This window comes from Taudactylus pleione, unplaced genomic scaffold (assembly GCF_031769625.1).
Source record: "Taudactylus pleione unplaced genomic scaffold, aTauple2 ptg000173l, whole genome shotgun sequence".
Classification (NCBI taxonomy): domain Eukaryota; kingdom Metazoa; phylum Chordata; class Amphibia; order Anura; family Myobatrachidae; genus Taudactylus; species Taudactylus pleione.
The window spans coordinates 3,783,155-3,808,072 of record NW_028284575.1 but is presented as its reverse complement, the minus strand read 5'-3'; the positions used below and the strand labels follow the sequence as shown (position 1 = coordinate 3,808,072).

Genomic DNA, 24,918 nt, shown 5'->3' with positions numbered 1-24,918 from the left:
ATGAGTGTGCTCTATAGGTGAGTGCTGTGTGTGAGCAGTGAATGTATATGAGTGTGCTCTATAAGTGAGTGCTGTGTGTGAGCAGTGATTGTATATGAGTGTGCTCTATAAGTGAGTGCTGTGTGTGAGCAGTGAATGTATATGAATGTGCCCTATAAGTGAGTGCTGCGTGTGAGCAGTGATTGTATGAGTGTGCTCTATAAGTGAGTGCTGTGTGTGAGCAGTGATTGTATATGAGTGTGCTCTCTAAGTGAGTGCTGCGTGTGAGCAGTGAAGGTATATGAGTGTGCTCTCTAAGTGAGTGCTGCGTGTGAGCAGTGAATGTATATGAGTGTGCTCTATAAGTGAGTGCTGTGTGTGAGCAGTGAATGTATATGAGTGTGCTCTATAAGTGAGTGCTGTGTGTGAGCAGTGAATGTATATGAGTGTGCTCTATAAGTGAGTGCTGTGTGTGAGCAGTGATTGTATATGAGTGTGCTCTATAAGTGAGTGCTGTGTGTGAGCAGTGAATGTATATGAGTGTGCTCTATAAGTGAGTGCTGTGTGTGAGCAGTGAATGTATATGAGTGTGCTCTATAAGTGAGTGCTGTGTGTGAGCAGTGAATGTATATGAGTGTGCTCTATAAGTGAGTGCTGTGTGTGAGCAGTGAATGTATATGAGTGTGCTCTATAAGTGAGTGCTGTGTGAGGAGTGAATGTATGAGTGTGCTCTCTATAAGTGAGTGCTGCGTGTGAGCAGTGAATGTATATGAGTGTGCTCTATAAGTGAGTGCTGTGTGTGAGCAGTGAATGTATGAGTGTGCTCTATAAGTGAGTGCTGTGTGTGAGCAGTGAATGTATGAGTGTGCTCTATAAGTGAATGCTGTGTGTGAGCAGTGAATGTATATGAGTGTGCCCTATAAGTGAGTGCTGTGTGTGAGCAGTGAATGTATGAGTGTGCCTTTTAAGTGAGTGCTGTGTGTGAGCAGTGAATGTATATGAGTGTGCTCTATAAGTGAGTGCTGTGTGTGAGCAGTGAATGTATATGAGTGTGCTCTATAAGTGAGTGCTGTGTGTGAGCAGTGATTGTATATGAGTGTGCTCTATAAGTGAGTGCTGTGTGTGAGCAGTGAATGTATATGAGTGTGCCCTATAAGTGAGTGCTGTGTGTGAGCAGTGATTGTATATGAGTGTGCTCTATAAGTGAGTGCTGTGTGTGAGCAGTGAATGTATATGAGTGTGCTCTATAAGTGAGTGCTGTGTGTGAGCAGTGAATGTATATGAGTGTGCTCTATAAGTGAGTGCTGCGTGTGAGCAGTGAAGGTATATGAGTGTGCTCTCTAAGTGAGTGCTGCGTGTGAGCAGTGAATGTATATGAGTGTGCTCTATAAGTGAGTGCTGTGTGTGAGCAGTGAATGTATATGAGTGTGCTCTATAAGTGAGTGCTGTGTGTGAGCAGTGAATGTATATGAGTGTGCTCTATAAGTGAGTGCTGTGTGTGAGCAGTGATTGTATATGAGTGTGCTCTATAAGTGAGTGCTGTGTGTGAGCAGTGAATGTATATGAGTGTGCTCTATAAGTGAGTGCTGTGTGTGAGCAGTGAATGTATATGAGTGTGCTCTATAAGTGAGTGCTGTGTGTGAGCAGTGAATGTATATGAGTGTGCTCTATAAGTGAGTGCTGTGTGTGAGCAGTGAATGTATATGAGTGTGCTCTATAAGTGAGTGCTGTGTGAGGAGTGAATGTATGAGTGTGCTCTCTATAAGTGAGTGCTGCGTGTGAGCAGTGAATGTATATGAGTGTGCTCTATAAGTGAGTGCTGTGTGTGAGCAGTGAATGTATGAGTGTGCTCTATAAGTGAGTGCTGTGTGTGAGCAGTGAATGTATGAGTGTGCTCTATAAGTGAATGCTGTGTGTGAGCAGTGAATGTATATGAGTGTGCCCTATAAGTGAGTGCTGTGTGTGAGCAGTGAATGTATGAGTGTGCCTTTTAAGTGAGTGCTGTGTGTGAGCAGTGAATGTATATGAGTGTGCTCTATAAGTGAGTGCTGTGTGTGAGCAGTGAATGTATATGAGTGTGCTCTATAAGTGAGTGCTGTGTGTGAGCAGTGATTGTATATGAGTGTGCTCTATAAGTGAGTGCTGTGTGTGAGCAGTGAATGTATATGAGTGTGCCCTATAAGTGAGTGCTGTGTGTGAGCAGTGATTGTATATGAGTGTGCTCTATAAGTGAGTGCTGTGTGTGAGCAGTGAATGTATATGAGTGTGCTCTATAAGTGAGTGCTGTGTGTGAGCAGTGAATGTATATGAGTGTGCTCTATAAGTGAGTGCTGTGTGTGAGCAGTGAATGTATATGAGTGTGCCCTATAAGTGAGTGCTGCGTGTGAGCAGTGAATGTATATGAGTGTGCTCTATAAGTGAGTGCTGTGTGTGAGCAGTGAATGTATATGAGTGTGCCCTATAAGTGAGTGCTGTGTGTGAGCAGTGATTGTATATGAGTGTGCCCTATAAGTGAGTGCTGTGTGTGAGCAGTGATTGTATATGAGTGTGCCCTATAAGTGAGTGCTGCGTGTGAGCAGTGAATGTATATGAGTGTGCTCTATAAGTGAGTGCTGTGTGTGAGCAGTGATTGTATATGAGTGTGCCCTATAAGTGAGTGCTGTGTGTGAGCAGTGATTGTATATGAGTGTGCTCTATAAGTGAGTGCTGCGTGTGAGCAGTGATTGTATATGAGTGTGCTCTATAAGTGAGTGCTGTGTGTGAGCAGTGATTGTATATGAGTGTGCTCTATAAGTGAGTGCTGTGTGTGAGCCGTGAATGTATATGAGTGTGCTCTATAAGTGAGTGCTGTGTGTGAGCAGTGAATGTATATGAGTGTGCTCTATAAGTGAGTGCTGTGTGTGAGCAGTGATTGTATATGAGTGTGCTCTATAAGTGAGTGCTGTGTGTGAGCAGTGAATGTATATGAGTGTGCCCTATAAGTGAGTGCTGTGTGTGAGCAGTGAATGTATATGAGTGTGCTCTATAAGTGAGTGCTGTGTGTGAGCAGTGAATGTATATGAGTGTGCCCTATAAGTGAGTGCTGCGTGTGAGCAGTGAATGTATATGAGTGTGCCCTATAAGTGAGTGCTGCGTGTGAGCAGTGAATGTATATGAGTGTGCTCTATAAGTGAGTGCTACGTGTGAGCAGTGAATGTATATGAGTGTGCTCTATAAGTGAGTGCTGTGTGTGAGCAGTGATTGTATATGAGTGTGCTCTATAAGTGAGTGCTGTGTGTGAGTAGTGATTGTATATGAGTGTGCTCTATAAGTGAGTGCTGCGTCGCGTTGGTTGCTCCTTTGGCCAGGCTGCAGAAGCTGAAGCTTACCTCCTAGTCTGTTGCGATGGCAGGAAATCTCCGTCCACCAACGCAGACCCTGGTCTCATTCCTCCTAGAGAATGGGGACGACACACACCCTTTTTTGAGTACGGTGGCCAACCCCCTCCGCCCCCCCAAATGCAGCAGCATGTCAATCATGCTGTGGCTTGGGGGGGTCTGCGAGCGAGATCGTAGGACCCGTTTTGCACATGCGCAGACCCCTACACATCGGGGATGTGCACTAACCATTGGCTTAGCAGACATCTATGGATCAGATCCTAAATGCGGACGGATATTGCGGATACGTGCAAACTGCATATCCGGCGTAGCAAGAGGTTTGCGGACTGCGCACACGCCGTACCACTCACAAAGAGAGATTGAAAGAACAGACAGGTTGATGCGCACGTTGACGGATCACTGCTTCCATATAATCGGCGTCTGTGGGCAACAACTGGGCGGCAGCAATGCGGACACGCAGAACCGCAGAGCGTTGTACGCCTGGAAGTCGACTTCCATACTTGTCTGGGGGGTGTGGACAGAGATGGGACACCTGTGTCAGACCATTTGCATTCAGCATGTGGCGGATGTAAGTCCCATGACGGCTACAGATGGAAATACAGCGGGGGGCGCGGCCATCTGCATGAGGATGGATGGGTATTCGGCAGAGAACATTAGCATAAGCTAGCGAGCACGCTGCCGTGACCTGACGGGAAAGATGTGTGCAACTAAGTGTGAAAAATTAATTAGTATTTTCATATTGGATTTGTGTCTGTGTTTAATTGTTTGTTACATGGTGAATGAGAATTACTTTTGTACATATTGTGTCCTAAGATACAGCCCTTGGCGTAAACCAGGCTCATATAATATTGTTTTATTCTACATGTAAACTACTGATATCTCCTGGTACCAAAATGGTGTATTAATGCGTCTTTTGTTCTCCCGCATGTTACGCCAACTTTATCTGTGCCCCGTAGTGTGAGCAGTATAAATGTGCAAGCGTGTTCATCGATGGAGGGAAACTTTCTGGTTCTCCACTATCGATGATAAAAACATTCAACATCGGCCATAAACCATCGATGATTATGAATTATCGATGTGCATCCTTACTTTTGTTCAAGTCAGCATAGCCCGCTGCTGCGTCGGCATGCCCTCACTGAACTCTGTGCGAGAACACGCCAGACACGCACCCTAAACAGGCATACATGCAATTCTGCATTAGCCCCTCAGTGGGCCTGTGAGTGTGCTCATTTATACCCCTTTCACCCTGCCATCATATAACCCGGGTTATTGCACATGAACGCACAGCAACCTGGGTTACTGTGCAGTGTGAAAGGGCCCAGTTGGAATAACCTGGGTCGAGCGACCCGGCATTTCAACTCTGGTAACGAGCTGGGTTGAACACGGCTCGCAGTGCAGTGTGAACAGGTAACACGGCTTGAGGCGTCCCGGGACCCGTTCACTGCATAGGGAGAGCCGGCGCTTGGAGCTGATCTCATCCCCAAGCGCCCGCTCAGCAGTGATGACGGTGATGTCATAGACCCGGCATTATTGCCAGGTCGGGCTGCCGGTCTGAAAGGGGTCTCAGGTGGGTTGCACCCGGGATGGACACGTGTACAAATCCTGGGTGCGACCCGCCATTTGCTGTGTGAAAGGGGTATAAGTGAGCATTGAGGGGTATATTTACTAAATTGCGGGTTTATAGAATTGGAGGTGTTGCCCATAGCAACCAATCAGACTCTAGCTATTATCTTTCTAAGGTGCTAGATAAATGATAAGTAGAATCTGATTGGTTGCTGTGGGCAACAACTCCACTTCCCAAACCTGCACCTTAGTAAATATACCCCAAAGTGGGAACAGACAGTAGCTGAGTGGCATGAAAGTGTCCGGGCCTGTGGGGAATGCAGAGATATTAGTATGCTGGGAACTCAGGACTGTGCGTCAGGGTAGACCCAGGGGCGTATCTATAATGGGTGCAGAGTGTGCGTGGAACACGGGCCCCTGGGTCCAGGAGGGCCCCGCACCTCACATCCTGCACCCATAGTATTACTTACCTCTTCGGAGTCCCACGTCGGCGAGGGGGGGGTCCGGCGCTGTAAAACGACGGGAAAATGGCCACGACGGCCATTTTCCCGTCGTTTGCGTATGCGCAGTACAAGGAAAATGCCCGCCACGGCCATTTTACCGGTGATCTGTGCATACTCTATAGACTCTGGACGCTGCCGGGCGGGGAGGAGGGGGCCCGTTTCGGAGACTGCACACGGGCCCCCTCCTCTCTAGAAACTCCACTGGGTAGACCGGTCATTTCCAATGAGAAGACCAGGGAAAGCCCTGTGTGTATAGCTGTGCTCAAGTGCGACCAAGTATTCCTGTGCCCCTTCCTCTGCTCCAGCGTATGATGGGCCTGTTTCAGCGATGGACGATAATGCCATCGCGGCTGCTGTGGGAAAATAGGCAAAATGTCGCAGACGCTGAGGAATTTACTGAGACACCCACCGGCGGCTTTGCAAATCATCTGCGTACAAAGACGCGGCATCAGTCGTAGATCATTTGATTATCGGACTTCTGAGTAACCCCATGGTCGCGCAGAATGGCCTGAGGCGTTGTTCTTGCGTCCGGGAACGCAGACGCAGGATGTGACACACGCCCCTAAAACGGTCGCGACAGCCTGCCTTCTTTACCACCGCTCGCCATTACCTCCCTTAAAAGCTCCCTGACTATCAATCACATTGCGATTAAAATGTAGCTGCGAGCCGCTACGGTATTGTACAATGACGCATGTGTGATTTAGACATGAGCAGATTACATTGTACTAGTAGTATACACCCCTCCACCCGGCCCAGTGAGCACTGGCTTTCCTGATGGTCACCGCCGGACTAGGACTGCAGGACACTAACTGCTGGCCATGGTATGCGTTTCTTTCAGAGGAGTTGCTGCGCACACACGTGGCTCACTGGTGGTCCCCCGATGGCGAGAGACTGGCGTTCCTCATGATAAATGACAGCTTGGTGCCTAACATGGTCATTCCTCAGTATACTGGGAGCTTGTATCCCCCGGGAAAGCAGTTTCCATATCCCAAGGTAATAACAGATGTTGCTGCTCAGTGAAATGTCATATGTACAGGGCAGGAACATACAGAGAACACTGTTTAGTGACATGTCACACAATGCATTATGGGAGTGAGAGATGCGGGATACTAAATAGCACAATGCATTATGGGAGTGAGAGATGCGCGATAACAGATAGCACAATGCATTATGGGAGTGAGAGATGCGCGATACTAAATAGCACAATGCATTATGGGAGTGAGAGATGCGCGATAACAGATAGCACAATGCATTATGGGAGTGAGAGATGCGCGATAACAGATAGCACAATGCATTATGGGAGTGAGAGATGCTGGATACTAAACAGCACAATGCATTATGGGAGTGAGAGATGCGGGATAATAGATAGCACAATGCATTATGGGAGTGAGAGATGCGGGATAATAAATAGCACAATGCACTATGGGAGTGAGAGATGCGGGATAATAGATAGCACAATGCACTATGGGAGTGAGAGATGCGGGATAATAAATAGCACAATGCACTATGGGAGTGAGAGATGCAGGATAATAGATAGCACAATGCATTATGGGGTAAGAGATGCAGGATAATAGATAGCACAATGCATTATGGGAGTAAGATGCGGGATAATAGATAGCACAATGCATTATGGGAGTGAGAGATGCAGGATAATAGATAGCACAATGCATTATGGGAGTGAGAGATGCAGGATAATAGATAGCACAATGCACTATGGGAGTCAGAGATGCAGGATAATAGATAGCACAATGCATTATGGGGTAAGAGATGCAGGATAATAGATAGCACAATGCATTATGGGAGTAAGATGCGGGATAATAGATAGCACAATGCATTATGGGAGTGAGAGATGCGGGATAATACATAGCATAATGCACTATGGGAGTGAGAGATGCGGGATAATAGATAGCACAATGCATTATGGGAGTGAGAGATGCGGGATAATAAATAGCACAATGCATTATGGGAGTGAGAGATGCGGGATAATAAATAGCACAATGCATTATGGGAGAGAGAGTTGCGGGATAATAGATAGCACAATGCATTATGGGAGTGAGAGATGCGGGATAATAGATAGCACAATGCATTATGGGAGTGAGAGATGCGGGATAATACATAGCATAATGCATTATGGGAGTGAGAGATGCGGGATAATAGATAGCACAATGCATTATGGGAGTGAGAGATGCGGGATAATATCACAATGCATTATGGGGGTAAGAGATGCTGGATAATAGATAGCACAATGCATTATGGGAGTGAGAGATGCGGGATAATAGATAGCACAATGCATTATGGGAGTGAGAGATGCGGGATAATACATAGCATAATGCACTATGGGAGTGAGAGATGCGGGATAATAGATAGCACAATGCATTATGGGAGTGAGAGATGCGGGATAATAAATAGCACAATGCATTATGGGAGTGAGAGATGCGGGATAATAAATAGCACAATGCATTATGGGAGTGAGAGATGCGGGATAATAGATAGCACAATGCATTATGGGAGTGAGAGATGCGGGATAATAGATAGCACAATGCATTATGGGAGTGAGAGATGCGGGATAATACATAGCATAATGCATTATGGGAGTGAGAGATGCGGGATAATAGATAGCACAATGCATTATGGGAGTGAGAGATGCGGGATAATATCACAATGCATTATGGGGGTAAGAGATGCTGGATAATAGATAGCACAATGCATTATGGGAGTGAGAGATGCGGGATAATAGATAGCACAATGCATTATGGGAGTGAGAGATGCGGGATAATACATAGCATAATGCATTATGGGAGTGAGAGATGCGGGATAATAGATAGCACAATGCATTATGGGAGTGAGTGATGCGGGATAATATCACAATGCATTATGGGGGTAAGAGATGCTGGATAATAAATAGCACAATGCATTATGGGAGTGAGTGATGCGGGATAATAGATAGCACTTTGCATTATGGGAGTAAGAGATGCAGGATAATAAATAGCACAATGCATTATGGGAGTGAGAGATGCAGGATAATAGATAGCACAATGCACTATGGGAGTCAGAGATGCAGGATAATAGATAGCACAATGCATTATGGGGTAAGAGATGCAGGATAATAGATAGCACAATGCATTATGGGAGTAAGATGCGGGATAATAGATAGCACAATGCATTATGGGAGTGAGAGATGCTGGATAATATCACAATGCATTATGGGGGTAAGAGATGCTGGATAATAAATAGCACAATGCATTATGGGAGTGAGAGATGCGGGATAATAGATAGCACAATGCATTATGGGGGTAAGAGATGCAGGATAATAGATAGCACAATGCATTATGGGAGTGAGAGATGCGGGATAATAGATAGCACAATGCATTATGGGGGTAGGAGATGTGGGATAAATAGCACAATGCATTATGGGGGTAAGAGATGTGGGATAAATAGCACAATGCATTATGGGGGTAAGAGATGCCGGATAATAAATAGCACAATGCATTATGGGGGTAGGAGATGTGGGATAAATAGCACAATGCATTATGGGGGTAAGAGATGTGGGAATAATAGCACAATGCATTATGGGGTAGGAGATGTGGGATTATAAATAGCACAATGCATTATGGGAGTGAGAGATGCGGGATAATATCACAATGCATTATGGGGGTAAGACATGCTGGATAATAAATAGCACAATGCATTATGGGGGTAAGAGATGCCGGATAATAAATAGCACAATGCATTATGGGGTAGGAGATGTGGGATTATAAATAGCACAATGCATTATGGGAGTGAGAGATGCTGGATAATATCACAATGCATTATGGGGGTAAGAGATGCTGGATAATAAATAGCACAATGCATTATGGGAGTGAGAGATGCGGGATAATAGATAGCACAATGCATTATGGGGGTAAGAGATGTGGGATAAATAGCACAATGCATTATGGGGGTAAGAGATGTGGGATAAATAGCACAATGCATTATGGGAGTGAGAGATGCGGGATAATAAATAGCACAATGCATTATGGGAGTGAGAGATGCGGGATAATAAATAGCACAATGCACTATGGGAGTGAGAGATGCGGGATAATAAATAGCACAATGCATTATTGGAGTGAGAGATGCGGGATACTAAACAGCACAATGCATTATGGGAGTGAGAGATGCGGGATACTAAACAGCACAATGCATTATGGGAGTGAGAGATGCGGGATAACAGATAGCACAATGCATTATGGGAGTGAGAGATGCGGGATAATAGATAGCACAATGCATTATGGGGTAGGAGATGTGGGATAAATAGCACAATGCATTATGGGGGTGAGAGATGCAGGATAATAGATAGCACAATGCATTATGGGGGTAAGAGATGCAGGATAATAGATAGCACAATGCATTATGGGAGTGAGAGTTGCGGGATAATAGATAGCATAATGCATTATGGGACTGAGAGATGCAGGATAATAGATAGCACAATGCATTATGGGAGTAAGATGCGGGATAATAGATAGCACAATGCATTATGGGAGTAAGATGCGGGATAATAGATAGCACAATGCATTATGGGGATAAGATATGTGGGATAAATAGCACAATGCATTATGGGGGTAAGATATGTGGGATAATAGATAGCACAATGCATTATGGGAGTGAGAGATGCAGGATAATAGATAGCACAATGCATTATGGGAGTGAGAGATGCGGGATAAATAGCACAATGCATTATGGGAGTGAGAGATGCGGGATAATAGATAGCACAATGCATTATGGGAGTAAGATGTGGGATAATAGATAGCACAATGCATTATGGGAGTAAGATGCGGGATAGTAGATAGCACACTGCATTATGGGAGTAAGAGATGCGGGATACTAAACAGCACAATGCATTATGGGAGTAAAGCTGGGTACACACGTAAAGATTTTCTATCCAACCATCTAACTAGTAGATTGGTTGGAATGAGAATCTGGTAACGTATGGGAGTAACTGATCAGCAATTTGCTCCTAAATACCAGAAAACAGAGGAAAATGGTCGGTCAGACAAATTTGTTAAATGTTTGATCTAAACAATTTGTTCAAACAACAGTTTTTGTCCATTTTCCGGCGTTTGGTAGCAAATTGCTGATTGTCATTTGCTTTCATTCCTTACCAGATTTTAATTCCAACCAATCAACTAGTGGGACGGTTGGCAGAAAATCTTTAGGTGTGTACCCAGCTGATGAGATGTGATATACTAAACAGCACACAATGCATTATGGGGGTAAAATATGTGGGATAAATAGCACAATGCATTATGGGGTAGGAGATGTGGGATAAATAGTACAATGCATTATGGGGTAGGAGATGTGGGATAAATAGCACAATGCATTATGGGGGTAAGAGATGTGGGATAATAGTACAATGCATTATGGGGGTAGGAGATGTGGGATAAATAGTACAATGCATTATGGGGGTAAGAGATGTGGGATTATAAATAGTACAATGCATTATGGGGTAGGAGATGTGGGATAAATAGCACAATGCATTATGGGGTAGGAGATGTGGGATTATAAATAGTACAATGCATTATGGGGTAGGAGATGTGGGATAAATAGCAGAATGCATTATGGGGTAGGAGATGTGGGATTATAAATAGTACAATGCATTATGGGGTAGGAGATGTGGGATTATAAATAGTACAATGCATTATGGGGTAGGAGATGTGGGATAAATAGCACAATGCATTATGGGGGTAGGAGATGTGGGATAAATAGTACAATGCATTATGGGGTAGGAGATGTGGGATAAATAGTACAATGCATTATGGGGGTAAGAGATGTGGGATAAATAGTACAATGCATTATGGGGTAGGAGATGTGGGATAAATAGCACAATGCATTATGGGGTAGGAGATGTGGGATTATAAATAGTACAATGCATTATGGGGGTAAGCAATGTGGGATTATAAATATCACAATGCATTATGGGGTAGGAGATGTGGGATAAATAGTACAATGCATTATGGGGGTAAAATATGTGGGATTATAAATGGCACAATGCATTATGGGGTAGGAGATGTGGGATTATAAATAGTACAATGCATTATGGGGTAGGAGATGTGGGATAAATAGTACAATGCATTATGGGGTAGGAGATGTGGGATAAATAGTACAATGCATTATGGGGTAGGAGATGTGGGATGATATCACAATGCATTATGGCGGTAGGAGATGTGGGATAAATAGTACAATGCATTATGGGGTAGGAGATGTGGGATGATATCACAATGCATTATGGGGGTAGGAGATGTGGGATAAATAGTACAATGCATTATGGGGTAGGAGATGTGGGATAATATCACAATGCATTATGGGGGTAGGAGATGTGGGATAAATAGTACAATGCATTATGGGGGTAAAATATGTGGGATTATAAATAGCACAATGCATTATGGGGTAAGAGATGCGGGATAATATCACAATGCATTATGGGGGTAAGAGATGCTGGATAATAAATAGCAGAATGCATTATGGGGGTAGGAGATGTGGGATAATAAATAGCACAATGCATTATGGGGGTAAGATATGTGGGATAATAAATAGCACAATGCATTATGGGGGTAAGAGATGTGGGATAAATAGCACAATGCATTATGGGGGTAAGATATGTGGGATAATAAATAGTACAATGCATTATGGGGTAGGAGATGTGGGATAAATAGTACAATGCATTATTGGGTAAGAGATGCGGGATAATATCACAATGCATTATGGGAGTGAGAGATGCGGGATAATATCACAATGCATTATGGGGGTAAGAGATGCTGGATAATAAATAGCACAATGCATTATGGGGGTAAGAGATGTTGGATTATAAATAACACAATGCATTATGGGGTAAGAGATGTGGGATAATAGCACAATGCATTATGGGAGTAAGATGTGGGATAATAGATAGCACAATGCATTATGGGGGTAAGAGATGTGGGATAATATCACAATGCATTATGGGGTAAGAGATGCCGGATAATAAACAGCACACAATGCATTATGGGGTAAGAGATGTGGGATAATACATAATACAATGCATTATGGGGGTAAGAGATGTGGGATAATAAATAGCACAATGCATTATGGGGGTAAGAGATGTGGGATAATACATAATACAATGCATTATGGGGGTAAGATATGTGGGATAATACCACAATGCATTATGGGGGTAAGAGATGTGGGATAATAGCACAATGCATTATGGGGGTAAGAGATGTGGGATAATAGCACAATGCATTATGGGGTAGGAGATGCCGGATAATAAACAGCACAATGCATTATGGGGTAAGAGATGTGGGATAGTACATTATACAATGCATTATGGGGTTAGAGATGTGGGATAATACATAACACAATGCATTATGGGGGTAAGAGATGTGGGATAATAAATAGCACAATGCATTATGGGGGTAAGATATGTGGGATAAATAGCACAATGCATTATGGGGGTAAGAGATGTGGGATAATAAATAGCACAATGCATTATGGGGGTAAGATATGTGGGATAATACATAATACAATGCATTATGGGGGTAAGAGATGTGGGATAAATAGCACAATGCATTATGGGGGTAAGAGATGTGGGATAATAAATAGCACAATGCATTATGGGGGTAAGATATGTGGGATAATACATAATACAATGCATTATGGGGGTAAGAGATGTGGGATAAATAGCACAATGCATTATGGGGGTAAGAGATGTGGGATAATAGCACAATGCATTATGGGGGTAGGAGATGTGGGATAATAAATAGCACAATGCATTATGGGGGTAAGAGATGTGGGATAAATAGCACAATGCATTATGGGAGTAAGATGTCGGATAATAAATAGCACAATGCATTATGGGGGTAAGAGATGCCGGATAATAAACAGCACAATGCATTATGGGGGTAAGAGATGTGGGATAATACATAGTACAATGCATTATGGGAGTGAGGGATGGAAAGGTATATTTCCCCTTCAGTTTGTGTACCTGGAAGTGACGTGCAGTGAGGGTGGAAGTTTTGTTCACTGCTCATACAATCTACCAAAAAAGAAACTTGTCCCCTTGCGTGCTCGCTTTGCTCACCACAAGATTATATCCCCCTCTATGCCCGCGTGGATAGTAGGGAATGACTTTGGACAGTAACTGATAACATCAGGGTACAGATACTGAAAGGGATCTATCCACTTCCATAATGTTGCAGAGCACACTTCTGTGGATTTCTCTAACTTTATTCTCTGTCTCATTCCTGTAGGCCGGTCAGACCAATCCCACCGTGAAATTATTTGTGGCAAATCTCTATGGGCCTACACATACTTTAGAGCTGATGCCGCCCGAGAGCCTGAGATCCAGGTGATTGCCCTTTGCTTTAATATTTTACATTTTGTATATTAAGAGTTCACTTAACTTTGTTATAATACTCTATGGATGTTTGCTGAAAATAGGATCTTAACTAGGCTACATAGAATATTAGTAGTATGTAAAACTTTATGGATACAGAACAAGGTTGTACTGTATTATAGTATATGGATATGGAAGCAGGATATATATATATATATATAATATATATATATATATATATATATATATATATATATGGTTCCCGACTATAGATCGTCAGTAATTAGATAGACACCAGATGTTAGACAGTCAGTAGTTAGACAGGGACAAAAGTTCGACAAGGTCAAAAGACAGACACACTAAAGTTTGACATGTACAAAAGGTTGATAGGGTCAAAAGTTCAACAGGAAAATGGTTGACACAATTTTTATTTTATTTTAGGGTTAGGCACTTACTGGAGGGTTAGGGTTGGGCACTTACCCCCACGGTTAGGGTTAGGCACCAAGGGGAGGGTTAGGGTGAAGATTAGGGCAAAAAAAACAAAAACATTTTGACTATTTTCATGTCTGACTTTTGACCATGTCGACCTTTTTACATGTCTAACTTTAATGTGTCTGACTTTTGACCCTGTCGAACTTTTGTCCCGGTCTAACTATTGACTGTCTAACATCTGGGGACAAATGTAATAGGGTGAGAGCAGGGACGTAGAGACCCTGGGCCTGATTCAGAGCCGCTCGTAAGCGGCCGCTCGTTCGCTCCGAGCAATGTTCGCACAACTGCGCATGCATATGGGTTGTAATGCGCATGCGCCAACCAGTCAGTGCGGTCGGAATTCGAGCGCTCGCAAAATAGTGAATGCCTGCTAATTTGAGTGACAGGATGAGGCGTTTGTGGGTGGTAACAGGGGAAGGTGCTTGAAAACGGGGTGGGGAGATCCCAGGCGTGCCAAACGGTCAAAACGGGCGTTTAATGGGTGTGCATAATTAACAAAGCAGCGTCATCGGCCACGTCACTTGGTTGTCTCTTAGCCTGAACTGTTCGCATGATTGCGGTAGGAAAATCCAACCACAAGCACTGCGAGCAGTTCAGACGCCTTTCGATGTGCTCGATTAATCTAATAAATAGCGGAGATGACGTAGGAATGCGAGCGGCCAGGGGGCGTCTTTACAAAATAGCGAGCGCATGTTTCGTTCGCTCGCTCAGACATAGAGGCGTCAACAGACCGCAAAGAGCGAGCGCTCAATTTAAATATCTGGCCCCTTTTTCTGAACGAGCGAGCGCAAACAGCGTCCGGCTCTGAATCAGGCCCCCTGGCCGGCCCCATGAAAAAAATCCAAAAAATGCCCCCAGGCCTAGCGCTAAGCAGTGGGTGGGCGCAATCAGTGTGATCGCCCCCCATATATATATATTTAATATTTTGGATATAGAAGCAGGTTATTTAATATGGATATAGAAGTAGGATATATATATATATATATATATATATATATATTAGTATATGGATATACAGGGTTGTATATAATAGTATACGGAAGCAGGTTGTATAAAAGTATATGGATATAGAAGCAGGTTATATACAGGCTGAGTCTCCCATATCCAAAAAATCAGAAATACGGAATCATTTTGGCATGACTGAGATAATGAAACCTTTGATTTTTGATAGTTCCATGTACACCAACTTTGTCTACGGCACATAATTATTAAAAATATTGTATAACATTACCTTCAGGCTGTGTGTAGAATGTGTATATGAAACATAAATTAATTTAATGTATGTACACAAACTTTGCTTGAAGGAACCATAAAATTATTACAAATATTGTATAAAATGACCTGCAGGCTGTGTATAAGGTGTATATAACACATACATGCATTCTGTGTGTATATTGGGGTCCCATTCCCAAGATATTTCATTATGATATTCAAATATTCCAAAATACGGAATATTCCATTATCCAAAATACCCCTGGTCCCAAGCATTTTGGATATGGGAGACTCAACCTGTATATGTAGTATTTGGATATAGATGCAGGTTATATACAGTGTATGTGTGTGTATATATACAGTGTGTGTGTGTATATACCGTATATATATATAATTAGTATTTGGATATAGCAGCAGGCTGTATATAATAGCATCTGAATACAGAAGCAGGTTTTATATAGCAGTATATGGATATAGCAGCAGGCTTTATGTAATAGTATCTGAATACAGAAGCAGGCTGTATTTAATAGTATATGGATATAGCAGCAGGCTGTATTTAATAGTATATGGATATAGAAGCAGGTTGTATATAATAGTATATGGATATAGAAGCCGCACGCGACCAATTTTGGGGGTGTGGCCTAATTACCATAGGCCACACCCCATGTGACGTTATTTGGAGGCGTGCCCGCATGACACGCCTTCACATAACGTCAGGCTGGGGGTAAAGCCCAGCACTCCGTGACTGGCTGGGATTCCCCCAGCCCTCTCCCATCAGTGAATGGTTGCCACGCGCATGTGCGCGGCATCCATTCACTCTCCGGGAGTCCGGCACCGCTGCACAGCTGCAGTGATGGGGGTCCCCAGCCTCCCGATTTGACCACCCGCGAAGTGGCCCGCGGGTGGAACAGCGGAACAGTACTGTCCCGCTGAAATTGGGATGCTGGGGAGGGGTGCCGCCCTCTACGGGTGGCGCCCTTGTGTGACCGCACTGGTCAAACACCCCTAGAGCTGGCCCTGCTTACACACCCGTTTATTACGCTGCTTTCTCGCTATGTGACACTATATTTCGCTTGCTCCAGGCTGATGTTTTCTCCCTCTCTCAGGGATTATTATATCACAATGGTGAAGTGGATCAGTAACACGAGAACCGTCGTCAGGTGGTTAAACCGCCTGCAGAACATCTCAATTCTGACTGTCTGCGAGACGACTACAGGAGCCTGCACTAAGGTGAGCCCAGTTACATGTGTTATACATGAGGACATGGTCACAGCTACACGGCTGATACATGAGAACGCTATCATAGCCACATGTCTGAATTTCAAAGTGTGTGCTTGTCGCGTGTGATGGGATTAAGCTGTTGTCGACTGTGTAGACCAAAGACGTGACTCTGTAGTGGTGGGAGGTGTAGCAGCTGCTCTGGGCATCACAGCTGCTGTAGGTCCGACCACCTCCACTGTCAAGGTCCTATGTGTAAATGTGGTTTTTCAACTTTTTGACAGTACTGTAAATAGGGGCCCATACAAAATCTGGGTGTGGATTAACAGATACAGTAGACAGTAAAAAGGTAGACCATGTCTAAATAGACACCAGTTGTTAGACAGTCAGTAGGTCGAATGGGACAAAAGGTTGACACACTAAAGGTCGACATGTAAGAAGGTCGACAGATACTACAGATCGACATGGGAATGGTCGACACAATTTTTAAAATTATTTTTTAGCCCTAATCTTAACCCTAACCCTCCCCTTGGTGCCTAACCCTAATCCTCCCTCTAGGTGCCTATCGCTAACCGTCGGGGTAGGTGCCTGACCCTAACCATCCCTTCTAGTTCCTAACCCTAACCATCAGAGTAAGTGCCTAACTGTCAGGGTAAGTGCCTAACCGTAACCGTCCGGTAATTGCCTAAACCGAACCCTAAAAAAACAAAAAAAAGAACGTGTTTTTTGCGTCAACCAGGTTTATATCGGTATATTGACCCTGCTGACCATTTGTACCTGTTGACCTTCTTAAAAGTCGACTTTTTGTCCCGGTCGACCTATTATTATTATTACGGTATTATTGTGTTAGGTGCCCTAGTGGTGAGTAAGAAGTAGATGAAACTAAAGTAGGGAGAAGCACAAGAGGGTAGAGGGCCCTGCTCGTAAGAGCTAACATCCTAAAAGACCTATTACATTCTAATGACTGTCTAACATCTGGTGTCTATCTAGACCTTGTCGACCATTTTTCTGTCTATCTATATTCCGGCACCCACAACATTTTAAGGGCTAAAAAATTTTCGCTTTGCCCCTAACGTAGCCTCAGCAATGTAAGGATCTCTCTCCAAGACTTCACACGGACTCTGAAAACCCATTTCTTTGTTAAATCCTACCAGCTCTCATCCTTTCCTACCCTTTTGTGCTCGTCGCTCACTGACTCTCCCGGGAAGCAATCGGGAAGCCGACTGCCTATATACCGGCAGACAGCTTCCCAACTGTCTTATCCCGGCAAGGGTGAAATGCCGGGCATCTAGATGTAGACGCCCGCATTTCCCCGACGCCGGGAGACCGGCGCCCGGCATCACGATCGTAGTGATGCCGGGCGCCGCGAGCGGACAACCGTGGGGGGGAGGGTTAGGTTTAGGGTTCCCGGGAGGGACTTAGGGTTAGGCATGCCCCCGGGAGGGTTAGGGTTAGGCTAGGGGGAGGGAGGGTTAGGGTTAGGCACCCCCGGGGGGGACAGGGTTAGGCACCCCCCCGGGTGACTTAGGTGTACGTAGCGGGGAAGGGGGTGGTTAGGGTTAGGCACTTAGAGGGGGGATTAGGGTTAGGCACTTGGGGGGGAAGTTAGGGAAAGGCACCCCTAAGGAGGGTTAGGGTTAGGGGGGTTAGGTTAGGTTAGTGGATACTTACCTATACACGATCGGGATTTCCAGCGCTGTCGGGCTTCTGCTGCGTCGCACTCTGCTCCTGTCGGGCTGCCGCTGACGGGAATCGAACCGACGGCCATGCGGCCGACGGTATTTCATACCCATTCCACTCTCCCTGTCACCCGTCTCTGTCTGCCCTCCCCTATAGATTAGATTCCGAGTCGAATCCAGTCCCAGCTCGGATCACTGTTGGGCTTCAGAGTAGAACTGAGTCCCGGCTCAGGGTCCGCTGTAAATTCGGAACTTTTATTTAAAAAACAAATTTCAGATTTTCGATTGCATGTCATCAGGTCCAAACGATGTGAATTTTGCTGTGTTTATCAATTTTAAAGAAATCCGAATCCGAATCCGAACCAAAACACTTGAGGGTGGTTTTGGCAAAATCAAAACACGTGGGCCGCGCGCATTTCCACTTCTATAACCTGCTTTGCAATAAAAGGATTTTCGTTCTCGCCTTTCATTTTATCCGGCCAAATCTGCATCACCCGCAATCACTCCTGTCAGGCCGTCAGCAGTGATAGAACCAGTAGTGTTTACACCTGCTGTAGTGTGTGAGAGAATGTGCTGTGTAGTATTTAGTGAGGATACTGCTGCAGGGAGAGATTGCTGCCTTCCCGGGCTCTTCCACAGGCGCTCAGTGACACTTTGTGTAGCTGGGATCTCAGCGCTCACCCTGTGTGGGACTAGAATTCCAATCAGGGCTGAATGAAGAGAACGTGTTCAGCTTATTCTGCCTCTGACCTCTGAGCCCCCACCAGTGACTTTCTCAGGATCAGCAGCCCCGGGAGGTAGAGAGTCTATTAATAAGCATCGGATCCCATCCCCTGGGAGACAGTAAGGGATGCTGATAAACGGCTATTATACTCCATGTTAACCATTACATTGCAGATAAAACACAGGGTTCTCCAGCAGTTTCCAATAAACATTATTATTATTATTATTATTGTGTATCTATATAGCATGATAAATAGGCCCTAATTTCCATAACACCACACACACACACTAGCTAGTTTTAATTTTCTCAGAATCAAATTAACATAACTCCTTAAAGGGGCCTATCCATTAGCAGATAAAGGGCCTGATTCAGAGCCGGACGCTCTGACCAGAGCGCTCGCTCTGAATCAGGGCCCTCCTCCATTAAAATGGAGCGTCCTCCCGGACGCTCGTATAGCTGTGGGTCACCACCCACAGCATATACGAGCGTCCAAAAAGATGGTCGCGATGGTCTTGACCATCGCGACCATCGGACTTGTGAGGGAAACCATGTGGTCGGGTTTCCCAGCCACAAGCCCTGGAGTGATTTTGGCTCTATCAGAGCCAAAATCACTCCCACTGACATCACTAGTGATGTCAGTGGGGCCGGCTTCAGACGGTAGGCGTTCCCATGGGAACGCCTCCATCTGGCAGGCACACCCCCGGCACATCCACCAAAGGGGGCGTGCTGTCAATCAACATCGACAGCACGCCCCCTTTGGTGCGAGACCCGGAGCGATGGGAAGCCCGTCGCTCGCCGGGTCTCGTGCATGCGCATGACGGAGCTCCCTCCATCGTGCGCATGCGCAGTGGGGAACATCGACCCAATTGCGAGCGTACTGCCGCTCGCGAGTGGGTCTGAATGACCCCCAAAATGAACAATTGAACAATATATCGTTCAATCATTCATTATATCTGCTAATGGATAGGCCCTGAACAATGACAGATGCGCATTCCCGTGGCCGATAAATCGCATCTATCATCCAACATGTTGGTCAATTATCGCATATAGCTGTACGATATTAGCAATATCGTGCAGTTTATATGCGGTAAACGGCAAAAGATATTAGCTGCAGAGAAAAAAATCCACTCCCTGTATGATGTCATGCGATATCGGTCATCGTTTGCCAAAATCTGTCATGTACATGAGAGATATCGTTCAGCACAGCCACTGGAATTTTCAAGGGATATCTTTTGTTTTTCATCGCTCAGAAATACATCTGCTAATGGATAGGCCCCTTTACAGTGCAACTAAATAAAATAATGGTTCATGTAGCAAGCAGGGATAAGAGTGGAAAAGTGGCCAATGGAATAGTTGCCTATAGCAACCAATCAGCTTTGAGGTAGCATGTATAAAGTACATTCTATAAAATGATACGTGGAAGCTAATTGGTTGATATTGGCAACAGCTTCGGTGGTCCCAGTTCTCCACTCTATACCCTGAGTCCCAGATTCAAACATATAATTTAACATTTCATGTGGAAGACAATTGGTCGCACTAGTGAAAGTGATAAAAAGATTTTCCTGTAACCGTCTCAGTTATTGGCTTTTCCTACCCCAAGATGAGTAATTAGTTAGAGCAGTGCTTCTCAGCCTCAGTCCTGAAGATACGTCATCCTCGCTCGGCCACGGAAGTAGGGAGCTGTATGTCGGCAAGTATGGATTTAAGAGATCCAGAAAACATGACCTGTTGGTGGTACTTGGGGACTGGAGGTGAGAACCCCTTAAGTACAGTAATGGGAAGTGTACATCTACAGTAAGTAAGCAAAATACAGAGCCTCTTCCACCACAAGAAGTCCCCATTCCACTGGTGTAACTATAGAGGGTGCAAGGGGTGCTCTTGCTATGGGGCCCGGTGGCTTAGGGGGCCCATCGGCCCAGCAAGCAACCCCCTGCACCCTCTATAGTTATGCACAGTGCCGATGCCATTTTGAATCAGGAGCTGGTCGTGAGCCAATAGGAACTTGCGGACCAGCAGCCAATCAGCAGCGGCTGCTTGTCCGCGAGTTCCAATTGGCTCGCGACCGGTGCCTGATTAAAAATGACATTGGCTCTCTTAGAAGTTGAGAGGAGGCGTGGCTATGATGACATCCCCGGACCACGGCCACGCCTCCTCCCAGCTTCAGTAGGTTCAGTGAGGAGAGATGGAGCGGCCGGCCACGCTCAGTAAATATGTCAGTAAGGCCGGGTACACATCAGAACAACACATATCCCAGCCGTCCTGACGTCCGATGGAAGGATATATATCGGGTGGCCGTACACACTGCATGATCTGCTGTACGACCACCCAATATACCCTTCCATCCTGCATGCGATTGTTAGCGACGTCGTCCCATTAGCGGACGATTTCGCTGCCGACGCACGTGAACGTGCGATTGAGGGTACACATGGAGCAATATGTACAATACATTTTTCTGATCCGCGTCTAAACATTATAGCGTCCAATTTATCGCCTGATATGTACCAAACCTTAGTCAGCTAGTCAGTCAGTCAGCCAGTCAGTCAGTATGTAAGTCACTCAGTCAATCAGTCAGTAACTCAATTAGTCAGTCAGTCTGTCCGTCAATCAAGCAGTAAGTAGTACAATCTGTCAGTAAGTAAATCACAATTTGTCAGTCAGGCCATCAATCATTGAATGAGTAAATTAATCAGTCAGTGAGTCAATCTGTTTATCAGTACAGCTGCACACACACAACGATTTTGTTGCCAACGATTTTATGAACGATTTTTTGTCAGATTATCTGTCAGATTTTTTAAAGTGTAATGAACGATTTTTTTGAACTGCAAACGATTTTTGCATATTCCCTTAATGAAAATCATTCAGTTGGTCAGTCTGACTGAACGACAAACTACAAACGTGAATGCGCATGAACGATAATCGTTCTTCGTTTTAACTCAGAAAGTGAAGGATTTTTTCAATGATTGAATGATAAACAATATCGTTATCGATCATCGTTCAAAAAATCGTTGTGTGTGTATGCACCTTAAGTCTTTCAATCTGTCCGTCAGTCAGTCTGTCAGTCAGTCTACCTCTGCTCTGGTCCACTTGCAAATTCTCCTGTGTTTCCTACATTCCTCAGTCAAATGTGTACAAGTCTTCTGCACTCTGGAAAAATGTACTTACACTGAAAAAAGGCTATATACTAAAAAGACCTCTAAACAGTTCATTAAATAAGGAGGTGTCAGAAAAGGAGGTGTTACACAAATGTAATAAGTCATTTTTTTTAATTGGAAGGAATATTATTATATAATTATTTTCTATTAACAAGCATGACTGAAGTCTCCTGTCTGAGAGTTTGTAACTGCCTCAGGGTATACTGTATGTCTGTAGAATGTTCATTAATTGTGCAGAAATTATTGAATGATACTGTATGTTTGTTCATTTGGGTATATTAACTGAATATAAATTAAGCTTTCTGTAAATGTATCTTTTGTTTAGCAATTAAAGAGAAATAATTTTATTAATAAATCCTTTCTTTCTAGACTGTGGGTTCATCAGTACATCAGACAATTACATAGCTGAACTGACTAACAATGAATAGGTCTCAAAAATCAAAGCTGTTTCTAATCAATAAATATTAAATTTTTTGCAGAAGTATGAAATAGTCTCTGATGTCTGGCTTTCAAAACAGGTAACAATCAACAGGACTTGTACGAAAACACCGTAATAACATATATATTATGAACATTGTGTTGTTACAGTATATTTTGAAACATCTATTTTTATAATAATTGTATTAATTATAAAAATTAAAAAAAAAACTTTTTTTTAAATTTACATTGGGTTCTTCTAGACCATGATCTTCTTGTTATTGTCTACACATAACTACAACAACAATAATATAAAGAATGTTAACAATAATATAAAGAATGTTAACAATAATATAAAGGATGTTGTAGACGTAGTCATTGTCCAATTAATCTTTGATGATCTTGTGTTCTACAGAATGAGGAACCTGTATTTTCCAAAGATGGCAGTAAATTTTTCTTGACGGTACCTGTGAAACAGGGCGGGCGCGGAGAGTTCCATCATATCGCCATGTTTAATGTACAGGTGGGAATTTCCCAAATTATTTTGCTCTTTCTCAGTACTGCCTCAAGTTCTTTAGTGGAAATTATATTATATTATTTTTATTAGAAAAAAACAGGAATTTTAACCAAATGCCTCCAATTTTTTTTCTCCTGAACTATGAAGTGTGTTTCTGTGTCAAATATCAATATTTTATTTATTTTTTTTATAAAATCCAAAGCAGAGTGAACATTATTTATTTAAATTATTTTTTTAATGCCAATTAGATTTTTTTTTTTAATTATTGTTACAATGTCCTCAAGTCAGTCATTATAATTATTTTTGGGACACTGCAAATTATATTTTAAGTTTTACAGCAATTCTTTGCTGCCTCTAAGTCGAGCTGTCTGGAGCTGAGGCGAGTTATATGTAGAGATGTGCGCAGACCCCTGTGTTTTGGTTTTGGATTTAAATCATCATCATGTTTTGGTTTTTGGCAAAATGACCCTCAAGTGTTTTTGGTTCAGATTCGGTTTTGGTTTTGGAATTCTTTAAAAATGTATAAAAGCCTGCTAAAAACATGTAACAGACCTGTTTTTGTTCCTGTAGAATTATTAACATCAATACTATTAATTTCCAGTCAATTTTGACCACCTAACATCACCTGGTTTCAGGAGGGAGGGACTTAAAAACAATCCAAAACACGCGAGATCCGCTTTTTAAATCCGAGTTCCGAATTGCGACAAGACCTGAGTCAGGACTCTGTTCTACTCGGAACCCCAAAGTGATTCTGAACTGGGACTCATTACATCTCTGAAACTCTAAGTTTATGTGTTTTTGTATTTCAGTAAACCAGACCCGCACATCTCTAGTTATACTGTAGGTACAGATTGCATTTTCTTTCTATGAGAGCTATTGAGGGTAGTAATAGTGTCCACCTGTCCTGGGGGCCTTGGGATCATGTGATCACCAGGAAGGATGTAGGATGTGGAAGTACCACATCCTGGATATACTGTGATACAAACATGGCTGCATGGCGCAAGTAAAGTGTGGTAAGCATTCACTAAGGAGTTATAGATTATAATGCATGTAAACGTTGGGCTGAAGATTATAGATGGAATAAAACAAACTCACTGGTCCCCTGATTTGTATGTTTGTTTTATATAGGCTTTTACAGTAAGAGGACTTGAGCACTTGTGTGTGGTAAAGACAATAAATGTCATATAAAAGTGACATGATAACTGGGAAACGACAATAAATCACATTGCACTTACAGGGAAGAGTCAGCACAACGATGTGACACAGGAGTGTTTAATACCAACCATATATTACACTGCCTCCATATAGGATGTATACCGGGCACCTAGATATTGGGCCTGATTCAGACCCGGTCGCAAGGGCAGTGCGCTCGCAACCGGGTCGATGGTGGGCCAGTGCGCATGCGCGAGACCCGGATAGCGACGGGCACTCTCGCTTTGGGTCTCGCAACAAAGGGGACGAGCTGTCGATGTTGAGTGACAGCTCGCCCCCTTTGGTGGGCGGACCAGGGGAGTGGCTGCCCAAACTGAAGCGTTCCCATGTGAACGCCTCCGTTTGGGGGCGGCCCCACTGACATCACGAGTGATGTCAGTGGGAGAGATTTCGGCTCTGTTAGAGCCGAAATCTCTCTGGGGCTTGCGGCCACGAGACCCTACCACAAGGGTCTCATTGCAAGCCCAATGGGACCATCTTCCTGGCCGCTCACTATAGCTGTGGGTGGTCACCCACAGCTATGCGC

At 43.9% G+C, this 24,918-nt stretch overlaps 1 protein-coding gene across 1 annotated transcript in view; it reads left to right on the top strand.

Moving 5' to 3' along the window:
* DPP10 (dipeptidyl peptidase like 10) overlaps positions 1–24,918 on the top strand; it is a 450,217-nt gene that overhangs the window by 348,595 nt on the left and 76,704 nt on the right. The window contains exons 9-13 of the mRNA XM_088475553.1: positions 6,261–6,415; positions 13,684–13,781; positions 16,580–16,703; positions 22,726–22,764; positions 23,079–23,186. Coding sequence (XP_088331679.1) covers positions 6,261–6,415; positions 13,684–13,781; positions 16,580–16,703; positions 22,726–22,764; positions 23,079–23,186 — 524 coding nt within the window. The remainder of the gene's footprint in view (positions 1–6,260; positions 6,416–13,683; positions 13,782–16,579; positions 16,704–22,725; positions 22,765–23,078; positions 23,187–24,918) is intronic.